Here is a 19,185-nt window from a genome sequence, read left to right on the forward strand (position 1 = left end):
CTACTGAAGTGTGAGCCTAATGTTGCATCTACCACTTTTGCACTGCTCATGAGTCCTTGTTCCTTTTCACGTCTGAGTGCGCACAATGTAAGCCACTTTAAGGTTGATTGTGAACACCCATTGCTATTTTTCTTGCTTGATTAGAAGAGGACTGCCCCTGTCCCCTCATTGTCTCATGAGTCTTTGGACACCTGAATGCATCAATCGAGTGATGTATTGTCTTTGTTCTTAGCCTTGTGGTGGTTTTTCTAGTCGTTATGTGGCCAGGCCAGCTACCTTATGGGGCAAGGATTCATCTTGTCTACGGTAACATGTTTAATATGCCCGGAGGAAGGGCAAAAGGACTGGCTCTTCTACTTCTTTCATTCCCCTTACTTTGGGATAGGCTTTTGTACTATTACACACTGGGTCTGACATTTATGCTGATAAGCTACATTTCTGAGCACTATTCTTATTAGAGTGGATCTGTAAAAAGTAGTTTTCCCCTTCCTTTCTTCATAAGGGAGAGGATAGTGAAATGAATACCTATCCTTTGTCCATAATGTGCCAGGTATTTGTGTGTAGACTGCATCTCTCCTTCCAGGGAGAAAGCTCCCATCATCGACCAAGTACTGGCCAGGCTGTATAAACCTAGTCATCCCAATGATGGGATGATAGAAGCTGTCTGAATTCATCTTCTTTGCCCCACATGGGACCAATGAGACTGGTATTTCCAGGAAAGGGAAAAAGTACCAATTTGGTCCTAGGCAACATCCAATAATTGAGTGGGCCTTTTTCAAGTATGAAAGGTTTGTATACGTGTAAGAACAAATAAAGTATAAAAGTAATTTGTATTTTCCAAGCTATGCAAACATGAGTCCATTTTAGTGAAACATCCCACCTCAACCACTCCTCTCAGTACAGAGCCGAAGGTCAAATGTGAGGAATTTGACAAACAGGTGAGCCAGACTTCTCACCCGCCCTTACTACCTATCCTTAACTACCTTTTTAACAATTTTAACAGCTGTTCTAGCTCCCCTGAAGACATTTCATATTTTAAAAGACTCGTGGTTGTATAGCTAGGAAAAATCCAAATAACTGTACCATAAAATGTTTTTTGTTTCATGTAAATTCTAAAATGAAAAAAATCTACTTTTAGGATTCTTATAGTCTGCAGCTTTTTTAAATGAAACCTTTGTATTTTTTGGAAAGGCCTTAAACCTTTCCTCCCATTTCAGAAAGTGAAATGGCAACTGCCTCTGCTTTGTCTTTGGCTTTGTCCACTATGGCTGGAGGAAGAGAGATTTGCATAGAGGATCACTATATAGAAATTCCTCTAGCTCTACTCAAACATATCCAGATATATCTCCCAAAAAGGGGCTACTCTCTTTTGACCAAATAAATCTCCTTTCAGCAGCACCTCCCTCATTGATGCAGATGCCAATTTCACCATTTTAGGACTAAAAAGGAATATTTAGCCTGGCACTGTCATTCCAACCACAGAAGCATCAAACAAACTGAGGTCAAGAAGAAAACCCCAGCGTCTAAGACTATGTCCGCTAAGGTATTCAAGGAAGACTACGGCATCAGAACAACCTCTTTTGGGGTTAGTAGGGAACATGCCCCGAGAGACAGATCTTTGAACTTTTGTTTTCATTCTGAAAATTCTGAAAGGTTCTCAAATTTGATATTGAATGGCATTTCTTTATACTTATGGCAAGAAATATTTGACTCCTGCTAAGAGGCACATCCATCACAGGATCACCAAGGGTTTCCCACTAAGTCACTCATCTACATCCATGGCAGAAGCTTCCTCCGCCGCTTTCCTCCCACCACCACCGAACCTTCAATGCTTGAAACAGAAGAAAGCTAGTAACCATCCAGATCCACAGAAACAGGAGGAAGCTGGTAAGCCTAAGGGCCAGCCACACTGAAGGACCAGGCTGGAGTGGAAGGGAAGGCGACGGACCGTAGATGGAGTGGATCAAAGCCTCGACTATCTTTACTATAACTGAGACGTCCATGGCAGATGCAAGCAGACTGATATCCTGCTTAGCGGAACACTGGATTGGATCTGACCTGGAAAGTAATGTAGTCATTGGGGTCTCCCGAGAGATACCTCTTCGTAAAGACCAAAGCCTCTACTTAAGAATCCTGCAGTAAAGCTTCCTCCTCTGCAGAGTCTAGTTCGTCCCCAGGTCCAAACTCTATAACCTGGAAAGGGGCCCAGTAAACTGACCCCATCCTCACAACTCCTAACTGCAGAATCTTGTATTTCAGAGCTAATGAGGTCCTTTAGATCTGTACTGGGTAAATACTCTTTGATATGCTCTTTGATGCTAGTTTCAATTATGTACTCCACTATTAAAAAATAGTATAGAAAAAATCAACTCACACGTGATCTTTGACCCATTCTTAAATATATTTGACACAGAGTTGAAACTTAAGAATGGCATATCTGTGTTCGGGATGACTTTAGAAATTTTATGGTATAAATTTCATATATGTACTCAACCATGCTAATTAAAACATCAGTTAGTGTTAATTAAAATCAGTCAAGTGGATAGGTGACAGGAGATGAAACTTAGGATTGGTGAATATTTTCTATTTTTCCTTTGAGATAATACTGCTATATAGTTATTGGATCCTTTGACTGGCCATATACAGTAGTACTACATTGGCTCCCTCTCTGGTTATGGCTCGATTTTTCTTTGCGTACACATACACTAAATAGTGGCCTATTCTTTACACATTCTCGTCTTTCTTCATACACCTGACAATACTATGATAACCAAAAAAATTCTTCTTCACTCAAGGGGTTAACTAGTGCACTACACTTGGTCAGTGGCTACTTTCCTCTTGGTAAGAGTAGAAGAGGCTCTTTAGCTATCATAAGCAGTTCTTTTAGGAGAAGGACACTCCAAAATCAAACCATTGTTCTTTAGCCTTGAGTAGTGCCATAACCTCTGTACCATGTTCTTCCAAAGTCTTGGGTTAGAGTTCTCTTGTTTGAAGGTACACTCAGGCATACTGTTCTGTTTCTTTATTTCCTTTCCTTGCTGGGCTATTTTCCATATTGGAGCCTTAGGGCCTATATTATTATGATTTTCCTAATAGGGTTGTAGCTTGGCTAGTAATAATAATAATACAATATCTCCATAAAGCATTTCAGAAAAGATTAGCCCGATGTATTTCGCATGCTAAATAAACCATCATTTTGTAGTCACTAAAGTGGTTCCCCCTACGTAATGCATAGGTTGCTGAAATTAGGCATTCCAGATATTAGGTCCAACACAGGCCAGGTACTTGGTTCAGCCTCCTAACTTTTTGTATTCCGAATGCTGCATGAATCCTTGTGGGTTCCCTAGCTAGGAGGTTGTTCCTGTTATCCCTTGCCATGAGAATTGTAGTTATTTTCTTCTAGATCTCTTAAACAATTGAAAAAGTAAAGTTGAGTGGACTTGAACATATCATGTTATCATTTTTTTTATATATCTGTAAATACTGTAGTTTTCTTTTAAGAAGATTGGCATTGTTAAAAGTGGCCTGCACAAAGTAAGTTGTAGATCATACCTCCATTAGTTTAGAGAACTACTGGTGTATTAAAACTGGTTTATTTCTATGGGGGCTTTGGTTCAGCATTAATTATTTTACAAGTACCTTCCATTAAACAAAAAATGAGACCTTACAACATGTTAATTTCTAGACTTTGTTTTTAAAGTAATAAACAAGCTTTTGCTGGAATAAAACAATCCCATAACTTTACAGTACATGGAAAATAGGAAAGAAATCTACTTGTGATTATTTTTGGTATTTACAATATTTGTGTTCTTAAACTGATATATTAATGTATGTTGCAGTGTGAAGAATTCAATCTAGGTCCAGACTTGACAGTACAAGATAACAGAACTGTAGAAATAGTGAAACATCAACCAGAAGAAACAAGTGATGCTGATGCTATTTTAGCAGCACAAACTACTTTCAATCTAACGTTAACTGAAGATCAGCGTAAATCGAAAAACATGTTACTCCTACCTCATACCAGGTATGCATACTGTGAATACTAACATATAGTTTTGATTTATTTTGGACTTATAAGAATTGCTATTTTTTTCTTTTATTTTACATTATAAACTATATTTATTAATTCATTCCAATCTTTGCCCATAATTTTTTGTGTATGTATTTCTCCTTATGATTATGTACCAGTTTCCCCACCAGGTTGCATTGTGTGGTCACATATGCACAATTTGTTTTGGGTTCACAGGTGCTTGAACAAACAGTTATGTGGTAGTAGTGCCCTAAAGTAAAATTATTAGTTTAAGCTGCAAGAGTTATTGACAGGAAGAATGTGTGATGAATATTTATTTGACACAACCCCTATCAGTTTATTATGCAGCAGCTCTTCAGACACACTCAGACACATTGAAAGAATCCTTATCTATCCAGATAATCCACTGTCAGCACCGTTTTTGGTAGTAGTGGTGATTAAATTAATGTTTGGGTATAGCAAGCAAGGAACTCGTAGCTGTCTTTGTTGCTGTTTTTTGGTCATCCTTACACTTCTTAATCAATTTTCCCCAAAGTTTTTCAATAATTATGATATTTTAATTATAAAATAAATTTTTGAATATACTTACCCGGTGAATATATAATAGCTGCAACTCTGTTGCTCGACAGACAAAAAACAGTAAAAACTCGCCAGCGATCGCTATACAGGTTGCGGGTGTGCCCACCAGCGCCAACTGTCGGCCAGATACCACTCTCTCGATGTAAACAAAGACTCAATTTCTTCTCATCCCACTGCGTCTCTATTGGGGAGGAAGGGAGGGTCGTTTAATTTATATATTCACCGGGTAAGTATATTCAAAAATTTATTTTATAATTAAAATATCATTTTTAAATATTTAACTTAGCCGGTGAATATATAATAGCTGATTCACACCCAGGGTGGTGGGTAGAGACCAGTTAAATATGTTTACATCGTATAAGCTAAGAGTTTTTATATTTCATTTTGACAGTTATCAATATAACAAAACCAAAATAAATAGGTACCTGGTAAGGAAGTCGACTTAGACGATTACTCTGCCTTGTAAGTACGTCTTCCTTACGGAGCCCCGCGATCCTCTTAGGATGCTGACAGACCCCCAGGAGCTGAAGTATCAAGGGCTGCAACCCATACAACAGGACCTCATCAAACCCCTAATCTGGGCGCTCTCAAGAAATGACTTTGACCACCCGCCAAATCAACCAGGATGCGAAAGGCTTCTTAGCCTTCCGGACAACCCATAAAAACAACATAAAAACATTTCAAGAGACAGATTAAAAGGATATGGAATTAGGGAATTGTAGTGGTTGAGCCCTCACCCACTACTGCACTCGCTGCTACGAATGGTCCCAGTGTGTAGCAGTTCTCGTAAAGAGACTGGACATCTTTCAAGTAAAATGACGCGAACACTGACTTGCTTCTCCAATAGGTTGCGTCCATTATACTTTGCAGAGATCTATTTTGCTTAAAGGCCACGGAAGTTGCTACAGCTCTAACCTCGTGCGTCTTAACCTTAAGCAAAGATCGGTCTTCCTCACTCAGGTGTGAATGAGCTTCTCGTATTAACAATCTGATAAAGTATGACAAAGCATTCTTTGACATTGGCAAGGATGGTTTCTTAACCGAACACCATAAAGCTTCAGATTGGCCTCGTAAAGGTTTAGTACGAGCTAAGTAGAACTTAAGAGCTCTAACAGGGCATAAGACTCTTTCTAGTTCATTGCCTACAATCTCCGATAAGCTGGGAATATCGAAAGATTTAGGCCAAGGACGAGAAGGTAGCTCATTTTTGGCTAGAAAACCAAGTTGCAGAGAACAAGTAGCTTTTTCTGACGAAAATCCGATGTTCTTGCTAAAGGCATGAATCTCACTGACTCTTTTAGCCGAGGCTAAGCATACCAGGAAAAGAGTCTTAAGAGTGAGATCTTTCAGGGAGGCTGACTGTAAAGGCTCAAACCTGTCTGACATGAGGAATCTTAGGACCACGTCTAAATTCCACCCAGGAGTAGCCAAACGACGCTCCTTAGTGGTCTCGAAAGACTTAAGGAGGTCTTGAAGATCTTTATTGTTGGAAAGATCTAAGCCTCTATGCCGGAAGACCGATGCCAACATGCTTCTGTAGCCCTTGATAGTTGGAGCTGAAAGGGATCGTCCTTTTCTCTGGTATAAGAGAAAATCAGCTATTTGAGCTACAGAGGTACTGGTCGAGGATACAGAAACTGACTTGCACCAGTCTTGGAAGACTTCCCACTTCGATTGGTAGACTCTAATGGTAGACGCTCTCCTTGCTCTAGCAATCGCACTGGCTGCCTCCTTCGAAAAGCCTCTAGCTCTCGAGAGTTTCGATAGTCTGAAGGCAGTCAGACGAAGAGCGTGGAGGCTTTGGTGTACCTTCTTTACGTGTGGCTGACGTAGAAGGTCTACCCTTAGAGGAAGACTTCTGGGAACGTCTACTAACCATCGAAGTACCTCGGTGAACCATTCTCTCGCGGGCCAGAGGGGAGCAACTAACGTCAACCTTGTCCCTTCGTGAGAGGCGAACTTCTGCAGTACCTTGTTGACAATCTTGAATGGTGGGAATGCGTAAAGATCTAGATGTGACCAATCTAGGAGGAAGGCATCTATATGTATTGCTGCTGGGTCCGGGACTGGAGAGCAATAGATTGGAAGCCTCTTGGTCAGCGAGGTTGCAAAGAGATCTATGGTGGGTTGACCCCAAGTCGCCCAAAGTCTCTTGCACACATCCTTGTGGAGGGTCCATTCGGTTGGAATTACCTGCCCTTTTCGACTGAGACAATCTGCTAGGACGTTCAAGTCGCCCTGGATGAACCTCGTTACTAGGGAGATGCCTCGATCTTTTGACCAGATGAGCAGGTCCCTTGCGATCTCGTACAACGTCAGTGAGTGGGTACCTCCCTGTTTGGAGATGTACGCCAAGGCCGTGGTGTTGTCCGAGTTTACTTCCACCACTTTGCCTCGAAGGAGATACTCGAAGCTTCTCAAGGCCAGATGAACCGCCAAAAGCTCCTTGCAGTTGATATGCATGCTCCTCTGACTCGAGTTCCACAGACCTGAGCATTCCCGACCGTCCAGCGTCGCGCCTCAGCCCAAGTCCGATGCGTCTGAGAAGAGAACGTGGTTGGGTATCTGAACTGCCAGGGGAAGACCCTCTCTTAGACTGATATTGTCCTTCCACCAAGTCAGACAAGACTTTATCTTTTCGGAAATCGGGATCGAGACCGCCTCTAGCGTCTTGTCCTTTTTCCAGTGAAAAGCCAGATGGAATTGAAGAGGACGGAGGTGTAGTCTTCCTAGTGATACAAATTGCTCCAGGGATGACAGCGTCCCTACCAGACTCATCCACAGCCTGACTGAGCAGCGTTCTTTCTTCAGCATCTTCTGGATGGAGAGCAGGGCTTGATCTATTCTGGGGGCCGACGGAAAAGCCCGAAAAGCTTGACTGTGAATCTCCATCCCTAAATACAGAATAGTTTGGGATGGGACCAGCTGCGACTTTTCCAAATTGACTAGGAGTCCCAATTCCTTGGTCAGATCTAGAGTCCAATTGAGATCCTTCAGACAGCGACGACTGGAAGAGGCTCTGAGAAGCCAGTCGTCCAAATAAAGGGAGGCTCGGATGTCCGATAAGTGGAGGAATTTCGCCACATTCCTCATCAGCCTCGTAAACACGAGAGGAGCTGTGCTTAGGCCAAAGCACAGGGCCCGAAACTGGTAAACCACATCTTCGAAGATGAATCTCAGAAAGGGTTGGGAGTCTGAGTGAATGGGGATGTGGAAGTAGGCGTCCCTTAGGTCTAGAGAGACCATCCAGTCTTCCTTTCTGACCGCTGCTAAGACTGACTTTGTGGTTTCCATGGAAAACTTTGTCTTTGTGACAAAGACATTCAGAGCACTGACGTCTAGCACCGGTCTCCAACCTCCTGTCTTCTTTGATACTAGGAAGAGATGGTTGTAAAATCCCGGTGATTGAAGGTCCGAGACTTTGACCACCGCTCCCTTCTCTAGCAAAAGAGACACTTCCAGTTTCAGGGCTTGTCTCTTTTCTTCCTCTCTGTACCTGGGAGAGAGATCGATGGGGGACGTCGCTAGAGGGGGTTTGCGTACAAAAGGGATTTTGTACCCCTCTCTGAGTAACTTCACAGATTGTTGATCTGCGCCTCTCTTCTCCCAGGCTTGCCAGAAGTTCTTGAGTCTGGCTCCTACTGCTGTCTGAAGTTGCGGGCAGTCAGACTCTGCCCTTAGAGGACTTGGATCCTTTCCTCTTCCCTCGCTTCCCTTCGGCACGAGCACCTCCTCTGCTGGAGGCTCTGCCACGAAAGGGCGGGATAAATCGAGACGCTGGAGTGTCTATCCTCGGTCTAGCAGACAAAGTAGGCAAAGGGGGAGCTTTGCGAGCCGAGGATGCAACTAGATCGTGGGTGTCCTTCTGTACTAACGACAAGGCAATTTCCTTAATCAAGACTTCAGGAAATAGGCACTTGGACAAGGGCGCAAAGAGTAACTCAGATCTTTGGCATGGCGTCACTCCAGCAGACAGGAAAGAACATAGAGACTCTCGTTTCTTCAGGACTCCGGACGTAAATGAAGCAGCAAGTTCGTTGGACCCATCACGGACGGCCTTGTCCATGGAGGACATAATGAGTAAGGAAACATCCTTGTCCGGAGAAGAGATTTTCCTACTCAGGGCTCCTAAACACCAGTCTAGGAAGTTAAAGACCTCGAAAGCCCTAAATATACCTTTAAGAAGGTGGTCCAGGTCCGATGGTGACCAACAAATCTTCGAGCGTCTCATGGCAAGGCGGCGGGGAGAGTCTACAAGACTTGAGAAGTCGCCCTGGGCAGAGGCAGGAACTCCCAAGCCGAGAACTTCTCCCGTGGCATACCAGACGCTCGATCTAGACGAGAGTTTAGATGGGGGGAAGGCAAATGCTGTCTTCCCTAAACTCTTCTTGGTCTCTAACCAATCGCCCAACAGCCGCAAAGCTCTCTTGGATGAGCGAGAGAGAACGAGTTTAGTAAAGGCAGGCACGGAAGCAGGAACGCCTAATACAAACTCTGACGGCGGCGAACGAGGAGCCACAGAAACAAAGTGGTCAGGGAACAACTCCTTAAACACAGCCATGACTTTTCTAAAGTCCAAGGATGGTTGAGTTGCCTTAGGCTCATCAAGTTCTGAAGGTTGATCCTCTTGTGGTTCAGCAACGTCCTCATCTGACAGTTCCTCATCCGATAACTGATGAGAAAACGGCAAAGGAGTGGGCAACGTTTGACTCGCCGAGTCCGGTCGCACTGGTGCATGCGTGACGGAGCCGGACGCAGCGTCATGGAACTGCTGAACAGTCTGGGAACTGTCAACAACCATAGGTGCGCGAGGACGCACAGCGTCCACCCGAGACTGTTTAGACCGTCTGGGTTGTGCAGTCAACACCATACCGGGTTGCGGAGGTTGACGCACCGCGTCAAAACAAGTCACCTCTGATGGTTGATGAACGTCCTGAACGTCAACAACCACCTCCGTGCGTTGCCTAACGTCAACGTGCGGCTGGAAACCCACACTGGGTCGCATCGGTGGAGGCATTACCCCAACTGGTTGACGCGAGAAAGCTACCTCAACGTCAACAGGACGCACAACAGACCGCTTGGATGGTTGTTGGCCAGAAGGTGCGGCAACCTTCTCCGCATTGAAGTCCTCCATCAAGGACGCAAGCTTGGACTGCATGTCCTGCAGTAACACCCATTTAGGGTATACGGAAGCAGGTGCGGCAACAGACGGGGTGAGCGACTGAGGCGGCACAACTTTGCCTCTCTTAGGCGGCGAGCAGTCATCCGATGACGGCAACGAGTCCGAACTGTCCCAGTGGCTACAACCGGGACGTTGGACTTGTCCTGAAGGGACCGACTTACGTTTCAAAGGTCGTGAGACCTTGGTCCAAGGTTTCTTACGAGAAACACCTTCGGACAACGAGGTAAAAATGGGCTCTCTCGTCTTACGTTGGTAGGGGCGATCTTGGGGAGATACGCCTGATACCATAGAGGGAACGTCTGTTCGCTGATCAAGGCCTCTCGAACCCATGAGTCGTACGACATTGCTTCTCCCCTGGGCTTGGGAGCTTGCAAGAGGTCCCGGACTAGGAGGACGACAGGCACGAACAGACGAACCCTCAAGCGCAACACTGTTCACAACACTTTGAGAAACACTAGGCACTTTAACACTTTCCGCCGCGGCACTTTGGCACTTTAGTTCCTTTACGTCCGCCATGAGTTGATTCCGGTCACTTGCTAGGGCCTCAACTCTCTCCCCCAAGGCATGAATAGCACGCATCATGTCTGCCATCGACGGTTCCTGAGTGCTAGGAGGGGGGTTAGGAACAACCACTACAGGGGAAGGAATAGGTTCAGGGGCATGTGGAGAGGAAAAATCTACCGACCTAGAAGAACTTCTCCTTACCCTATCTCTCTCTAGTCTGCGTGTATATTTCTCAAATTCGATAAAATCGAATTCCGAAAGGCCCACGCATTCCTCACACCGATCTTCCAATTGACAGGTTTTACCCCGACAATTGGAACAAACAGTGTGAGGGTCGAGAGAAGCCTTTGGAAGACGCCTATGACAGTCCCTAGCATTACATTTTCTGAACTTGGGAACTTGTGAAAGGTCTGCCATTTTGAATTAGTCAAGGGAAAATTCCAAAAAACGATCTAAGTCATCAACAATTAATCCGATCCAAAAAAGAGTTCAAGGATTTATTTGAAGAAAAACACCTGTACTGCGAAAGCTCAAACCAAATTAAAGTACTTCACCAAATATGATGTGAAAAAACTCCAGGATCAACAGCGAGTAAAGTACGTCTTGTCGACACGTCGACAGAGAAGAAATTGAGTCTTTGTTTACATCGAGAGAGTGGTATCTGGCCGACAGTTGGCGCTGGTGGGCACACCCGCAACCTGTATAGCGATCGCTGGCGAGTTTTTACTGTTTTTTGTCTGTCGAGCAACAGAGTTGCAGCTATTATATATTCACCGGCTAAGTTAAATATTTAAAAAATAATTATTGTACAATGAAGATTTCGGCATAATTCTCCCAATTTCTTTGATATTTATGATACTTACTGTGGAGTATTTTCCACCCCTTACTGCAAGTGCTGTAAATGCCTTGTTCCTGCAGTTTTGACATTTTTTTTAAGTATATCTAATAATCTAAGAACTACTGGTCTTCATCCCTACCGGTTATTTTGTTAAAAGAAAGTTTGTTCCTACTTTTATACAAATCTTTTGCCCTTTAAAATAGGAAGCATGTCCTCATGAGCTGGAATGGCTGTTGAATTCGTCAAGGAGTTGAGGTAATGACAGGTCCTGAGTTTGAGCGAGCAGCCCTGCCACCCCAACTGTTGAAAGCTCTTTACTTTTGTTTTCGACTGCAATAAGTATGAACATACTGTTGCGCTCTAACCAAAAGTTTTTATCTTTTTCTCTTTCACACAGTAAATGAATGTTGGCAGTTGCTGTTTGTTATGAATGTGAAGGAAATTTGTACTTCTTAGGGAAAGGGTGGTTATTGCAACCGGTTTAAGGCTAAACCGGGTGTATATCCACACTCTACTTCTTGTAGAATTTATAAATATTTTTCTTGTTGGTTGGCTTTTATCACTAATCATCTTAGGATTTAGGGTGCCTCGTATGCATTAAAAATATACTGTACCTGAAAATGGAGAAACATAAATGTTTACTGTGAGTTTTAGCAGAAAGTGCACTGGATAAGGCCCATGCTTTGCTTAGTTTACAGCCAGGAGAGACATATCTTTAGTGCATCTTGGCTTATAGAAGTTCTAGTAAGTCCTCTGAATACCAAATAAAACGGCAAATCCCAAGACTGTGTTTCTTCATCAATTTTGTTGAGAACTAAATTCAGCAAATTTCAATGTGTAGTAATCGAATTCCAAAAGCGTGACTATCTGTTGTAAGATACTGAAATTGACCCATTAATACTGGAGCAATTTGTAGATATAATAAAAAAAAACATGAATCAAAGGTATTAGGCAACAAATATTCTGCCTGCAAAATATGTATTTCATTAGTGATAAAAAATACAGTGAAAAATGGTGAAAAAAATATACCAACCATAAAACATACCTAATTTTTATTCCTATTTTACATCATCCAACAAATCCTTTAAAAGAGTTCAGATAAGCTCCAATTGATCTTTATACAAAGAGTAAGCTAGAAGTTTTTCATTTCTATTTTTGCAATAGTAGCCTTGATAGCAGTGGACCTTGACATGACCAACTTAAAGATAACATATTATATTGCCATAGAAATTAGAATAATAACTCAGTTTTCTATTTCAGGGTTCAGTCGTCAGGAGGCCAAATCCTATACACTCCAGATGATGTTGATGATTGGGATGAAGAGGATCCCGATGATGATCTTGATATATAGGATAACTATTTAATTTTCTTTTGTTTGTGATTAAATCCTTCTCTATTCTTATGCACAAAGTATATGAAATAAAGAATTTCATTGGAATTTCTAAATCATAAAACCTTGTAGAAAACTATTCTACAATAAAGTAGCAACATTTTCCACCATTTCCGTAATATCAAAATATTGTAAATATAGGCCTCGGGGAATTAGTTTCAGATTATTTACTTATTTCAGAACAAGTTTTTTCTGCAGAGCTTTATTTTGTTTTCGGCTTTACAGTATTTAGGGAAGTGCCATTACCATAAGTAGAAAATGGATTGGTTTTGAAAGAAAAACCCATTACTTTAGTATTACCTTCAGATGTGTCAGGTCCTTTTCTAGATACACTTCAGTGGTAGAAGAATCTAGCTTGGTTGCCTGCACAGCAAACAATAGTAATCGCAAATATGTGCCATACTGATCAGACATTTTGCCTGTTCCCCAAACCTGAGCAGTTCAAGCTTATTTCGATGAATTATCCATAATATTCAATCATCTAAGTTAAACTGAGTGTAATTAGCATTGATTATTTGGCCCTTTTGGCGAGTGCTGTAGTTTTGCTGTTTTTGGTTTCAAGTTTAATGTTTGCTTTGAGCAGCCACATGTTTCTCTGTTTCTTAGTTATTCAGATACTGTACAGATGTTTAGACTTGTTATATCTAGTTTGGCTTGGTTAATTTCCCTCGGGTAGGAAGAGGAAAGCTATTTAGTTCATTTTTGTGAATTAAGGTTTTCATTGTGCCTTGGCTTTGCTATGCATACAATTGTGGGCATTGTTGTTTTTCTTTTAGTCAGCTATTCATAATTGCTGGTTACTTTAAAAACATACCAGAGAAAAGTGAAATCCTGTGATATGTGTTCCTTCCCAGTAACAGACCCACTACAATTATTAAATCTCTATTGTTTGCAAGTGGTCGACTCGCACTCCACAGCATACCTAAAAATGGTAGTGAGTGGCTATGGGAAAATTTGCCAAAGTTGAAAGATTTACTGCAGTATACAATGCAATCCAAGAATTCTTACAACATCGCTTTGTTCTAAATCATTTTGTTCCGTAACTGGAATACAAACCTACCCTATTTATTGGAGGTTATTACTTTTAATGAAGCTAAAAGGACGAACCATTAAAATTTTAGCGAGGGTTAACTACCCATTCTGCTAGTTAGCAGGGGTAGAGGGGGTAGCTTGCTACCGCTCACACACTGGGGATTTAGCTGACTTTGCTTTTGGCTCGGATGGTGTACTGTCATTGCCGTTCTTCATCCTTTGCCTATTTGGACTGCCATTAATGTTTTTTTTGTGTTTTTTCTTTTATTAGTGTGTGTGTTGACTTCTGCGACCATGCGTACTTGCCCTGGACTCGAAGGAAGGCTGTGCGGAACCTTCATGTCGACCGTGGACACCGATCGCCACGCACTTTGTCCTGCCTGCAGAGGTCAACGATGTGATAAGGGTAACAGGTGTAGTGAGTGTTCAGAGTGGTCTGCCTCCCAGTGGGAAAGGTTTGGGCGATGGCGGAAGAAGTCAAAGTGGGATATTTCTCCTTTGAAGGTTTCTTCGAAAGGGAAAAACCCAAGACCTCTTTTTTTGCTTTCCAACCTTCCTCTGAAGCTCCTGTACATTATTTCTCTTCCGGGAGACCGTCGAGTAGTAGCGTAGGCCCTTTAATTTACAACCAACCCCGGTCCTCGAGAGAGAGTGTTGCTTCCCCAAACGAAGCCGCCCCACCTCTACCCCCGGGTGAGGCCTTGTCTCTGTCTCCTTTTGTACAGGTCCAGCTTCCAGGTCCACCCTCCAAGGACTTAGCTGTCCTCAGTCTAAAGTGAGACCTCCCCCATGGAAGGTGGTTGGAGTTCTCAGGTCTCTAAAGATACCTCCCTATGAACCATTAGGCCAGGCAACAGATCGCCACAACACTTGGAAGACTGTTTTCCTAATAGCTTTAGCTTTGGCCAAGCAAGTTAGTGAACTTCATGGTCTCGTATGACATCGCCCATTCAAGGGGATGGGGAGAGGTAACATTCGGCTTCGTCCCTGTGTTTGTATCCAAGACTCAGAATCCGGGAGTAGCGGATCCCCGATTCGACTCCTTCCAGATTTAAAAAATCTCCGCTCTGTAACCGACGACCCTGATCATCTCTTACTCTGCCCAATGAGGAGTTTGAGGTTGTACCTCAAGAGAACAGCCGCAGACCGTCCCTGTGTGTCTGCACTTTTCGTCAGCATATGGAGGAACAGGAGGAGGGTCACTAAGAATAACATCTTTGCCTGGATTTGCAAGGTCGTAGACCATGCCCTGAATCTGGACCCTCCTCCTCCACATCGCCCTAGGCCCATGATGTCAGGGGCGTAGCTAGGTCCCTCACCTGCAAAAGAAACTTCTCTGTGACGCAGGTTCTACAGGCTGGGTTGTGGAAACGTCAAAATACGTTCAAAGCACACTACCTGCAAGATGCGACCCACAGGAGGCTTGATACGTTCTCTATCAGCCCTGTGGTGGCTGCACAACAGCTGGTATAATACCTCAAGCTCCCAAATGGATAAGTAGAAGGAGGTTGAGGGCACTGTTACCCGGTTTTAGTCTGCATGAATGAAAAGGTTTGACGGGCTCATTCTTTTCTTCATCCTCCCCTCTCTTGGGGAAAGCAGCATCCTGGGTTCTCTGCATAAGTTGACTACAAACCAGCGCAGGTAAACCATGCTCCCTTGTGTTCCTAGCATTAAGCTAATACTGTTGCATCCCCATACCCTGGCGAGGTGGTATTGGGAAAGTCCTGGTTACAACAGTTTTCCTACAAAGACTCAGCATAACTTTTACCTGGACTGTCACACTTCTAAACATCTCAACACACAGCTTGCCTAGGCCACGGACCTTGCGTAGCAAGGTTTAGCAAGGTACAGGGACTCCTTATTTTTGGTACAAACCTTTTCAAAATTAGGAGCCCCCAAGTAAAGCCATAAGCCAGTTTAGCAGGGACGTCCACCCTCCTAATTGGCGAGTCACCTCTAATAAATAGCATAGGTTTGTATTCCAGTTACGGAACAAATGACAAATTCGGAGATAATTCGTATTTTTCTTAACGATACAAACCTTCGAAGTCCTACCTCCAAGCAAAGTTAGCTAAATCACCAGTGTGGGAACGGAATGGATTGTTGACCCTTGCTAAAATTTTAATGGCTCGTCCTCTCAGCTTCGCTGAAAGTAATAACCCTTATTAAATAGCTAAAGGTTTGTATCGTAAGGAAGAATACAAATTATTTCCGATTTTGTCATCTTTTTTCGTCACATTGGGTGTTTATTACTGTGGGAGGCACTTTCATTTACGGGTCTTCTTTGTAATTTACCATCAGTAATCTTTTGTAGGTGGATTTTCAGGTAGAACAACAGTCCCAAGCCAGAAAAACTTAGGTGTTGTAAGTAATGCTGCCTATCTTTTTGGTTAAATTAGTTATTAGTGCTTTATATTATTTCTATGAATCTCTCCTGATGTTCATATTGCTTTTTCTCCAGAAGCTCAGATTAATTGACACCACCTGTAAAATGTTGAAATTTTTCCCATTTACTTTGCTTCAACCAATAAATGCCCTTAATAAAGGAATAAAGCACTCTGGTGGAAAGTGGTAGTAAGCCCACATTGTTGCATCAGGAAGCATATATTGTAGTTTTCTCCGTTGACTGGTGACGATCAAACCTGCACTCAGATTGTTTACATACTGTGCTTTAAGATAGCTTCTCTCGGTTTAATTTACAGTTATTACCTGGAATGAGTAAGGGATTTATATCGGGGAGATTATGTTTCACATTCCCTTGTATTGTATCAGGGGCAATTTTGTTATGTAAATAATAGTTGTGAAGAGTGCATTTCACTCTTGTTACCACTAATGGGGAAGGAGGTTTCAATGAGTGACAATAAGTTAACAGTTCCAGCAATCTGGGGAAGACTAGGCTAGTTGATTGTAGCGGGATGACGACGATATTGACGTGCCTCCACCTTTAGGCAACACTCAAGTTCAGCGTTTTTCGATAGTGATGAGCTTTGTAAGCTCTTGACATCAGTTGTTCCCTTTGTTTAAGCTTTAGAAGTCTAGTGAATCCTCCTTTAGTCTTGGTAATTCGGTCATTCTCAGCCTGTTGTCTAATCTAATCCAGTCGCCCATAGTCAATCTAAATTAACATTATTTCATTCAGTAAGGGTTCCGAATGTACATTGCGCTTCACGGACTCTAAAACCTCAAACTCTTTATGTACTTTAGTTCATTCTCCTGCTAAACCCTTACATACCACAATTCTAGTCGCTCTTTAAGACTAAACTATTTTATGGGGCAGAAGACCGATTGGGTTGTCTTGAACCTATAATTTTACAGGCAGAAGACCGAATGGTATGTCTTGAACCTATATCCTATCATTGACTAAAGTAAGCGCTTATCATCCGTCTCATGTTACATATGTGGATGGCTCGTATGATTCCCTTAAATTCTGAGAGGTGAACAAAGTTCCAACTAATTTAAATCATTTTCATCATGTTTTAGACTATAGTATTCGCCATTCACTTGCAAGCTCAGCTAGCTCTATAGTGGACTGGACGTTAGATGCAAATGAGCTTTATAACTGAGCAGCCATTCTTTTCAGACAGGATCACTTAAGAAGATTCTTCCCTCATCCTCCCAGACAAGGGCAAGGATGGGTAGAATGTATATAACCCACTTCTTCATACATATAGATATCTTATACAAGGATATAGGTTCTCCTATTACCAATTACTATTTGTTTGGTACTGTATTGGACTAAGCTAACGCCTTTGGTATGGTGCTCAGACCATTAGGCGGTTGGCATGAGTTATCTCCTTTGCTCCTATACAGGGCTAGGTGCTTTGACATTGCCCAGGAAAGTTAAACTAGCCAGTTGTAGGTTTATAGGGACTTCCTCCCTTTGAGGATTAGGCTCATATTAAAGGATGATGGTTTATATTCTAGTAGGAAAAAATCACATATTTTGAAGATAATTTGGATATAAAAATCAGGTTATATATGAGTTTACTGAGACCTGTGTTATTGTATGGACATGAGTCATGGTATGACAATGAAAAAATATCTAACAGATTTTGTAGATTTGAGAACAAAGCCCTCAGAAGAATCTTGGGAGTTAAATGGCAGGACAGGATTAGAAATGAAACTATAAGAGGGATTCTAGACTGCCATAAGTGGATGAGATCAGATGGTTTGAACATGCTCTTCCCCAAGAGAGATAAGTTCACCAAACTTTTAACTGGGCTCGACTAGGCACTAGAAGAGTTGGAAGACCCAACCCTACATGGCTGAGGACTGTGAAGCATGAAGTAGATGATGATGAATGGAGAAGTATTGATTTACAAGATCAGCATGGAGACGACTGGCAAAATCTAACATGAGGCCCCTTTGTGTCAATAGGCATAGGAGGAAATGATGATAAAAACACGAGTCCCTTTAAGTTGCACTTCATTTCAACTGCCTTGCTAATCCCAAGCCTAAGGTCAAAAGTGAGTGTCTAGTTAACTGACTATTTGGCAGTGCTTTTACTGAAACCTGCTGGTAGATAATTACAGTACTTAAGAAATTTTAATGGCCACTTCAACTTTTGCAGAAGTCATACTCCTATTAAAGGACTCTAGTTTTTACACATACATATACCATGGCACTTCCCCCAATTTTTGGGGGTAGCCGACATCAACAAAGAAACAAAAACAAAAAGGGGACCTCTACTCTCTACGTTCCTCCCAGCCTAACAAGGGACTCAACCGAGTTTCTAAAAATCACAAATTTTAAGTAATTTGTATTTTTCCTAACAGTACTTACCTCGAACTACTTTCTTTGGAGTATCTGGGATCTCCTCCCAACCGACCAGAATTTTGTGTAGTTTCCCCTACCTCCGTTTTCTATAGTGGGTAGCTCTGGGCGGAAGAATACGCGCCACGAGGCGACCCTGGGTCAGAGAGCGGGCTCGGCTAGGTCTCGGTCACCAGTAAGTTTATATGATAGATAAGGTATCAAAAGTCCTGTAAGGCACTCTGGGCAGGATGGGTGGGCCATAACCCGAAAGTAGTTCGAGGTAAGTACTGTTAGGAACGATACAAATTACTTAAAATTTGTGATTGTTCCAACACGAATACTTACCTCGAACTACTTTCTTAGGAGTTACCTGTAATCTCCTCTCTACCGACCAAAGTTTTGTGTAGTATACCCTAAACCCGTTTTCTATGGAGGGCTAACCCGGGAGTAAGAGAACGTGCCCCGAGGGTAGCCTTTGCGCTAGGTCGAGGTCCGCTTGGGTCGTGAGCGCCAGTAAGTTCTCTGGTCGCGACGTGATACCACGTCGCTCTCGTCTCTCTCGACCCTTTGTGTCCGCCTCGTGTGTCCCGCGTGGTAACTTTGTGCTTATCCCTTGTGTTCCTGTGCGTTCACTACCCTTCCTTGTGCTTCCCAAGTGTATTCCTTTGATTCCCTGCATTCCTGTGTCTTGTGGTTGTGCGCTATGGAGCAAATCCGCCGTTGTCCTGGGCCTAGAGCCGGAAAATCGTGTGGAGCATTCCTCTCCAAACCTGAAGTGGATCCTCACTCCCTTTGCTCTTCCTGTAGGGGCAGAGTTTTCTCTCCTTCAGGTACGTGCTTTGAGTGTGTTGGTTGGAGTGAGATTCAGTGGG

At 42.8% G+C, this 19,185-nt stretch overlaps 1 protein-coding gene across 1 annotated transcript in view; it reads left to right on the forward strand.

The window, feature by feature from the left end:
* The window catches only part of Elp5 (Elongator complex protein 5), a 34,225-nt gene extending 21,654 nt beyond the window's left edge, over positions 1 to 12,571 (forward strand). The window contains exons 5-6 of the mRNA XM_068364637.1: positions 3,840 to 4,024; positions 12,394 to 12,571. Of these exons, the coding sequence (XP_068220738.1) occupies positions 3,840 to 4,024; positions 12,394 to 12,484 (276 nt within the window). The 3' untranslated portion in view covers positions 12,485 to 12,571. The remainder of the gene's footprint in view (positions 1 to 3,839; positions 4,025 to 12,393) is intronic.
* The last annotated feature ends 6,614 nt before the right edge of the window (positions 12,572 to 19,185 follow it).

This window comes from Palaemon carinicauda, chromosome 41 (assembly GCF_036898095.1).
Source record: "Palaemon carinicauda isolate YSFRI2023 chromosome 41, ASM3689809v2, whole genome shotgun sequence".
NCBI lineage: Eukaryota > Metazoa > Arthropoda > Malacostraca > Decapoda > Palaemonidae > Palaemon > Palaemon carinicauda.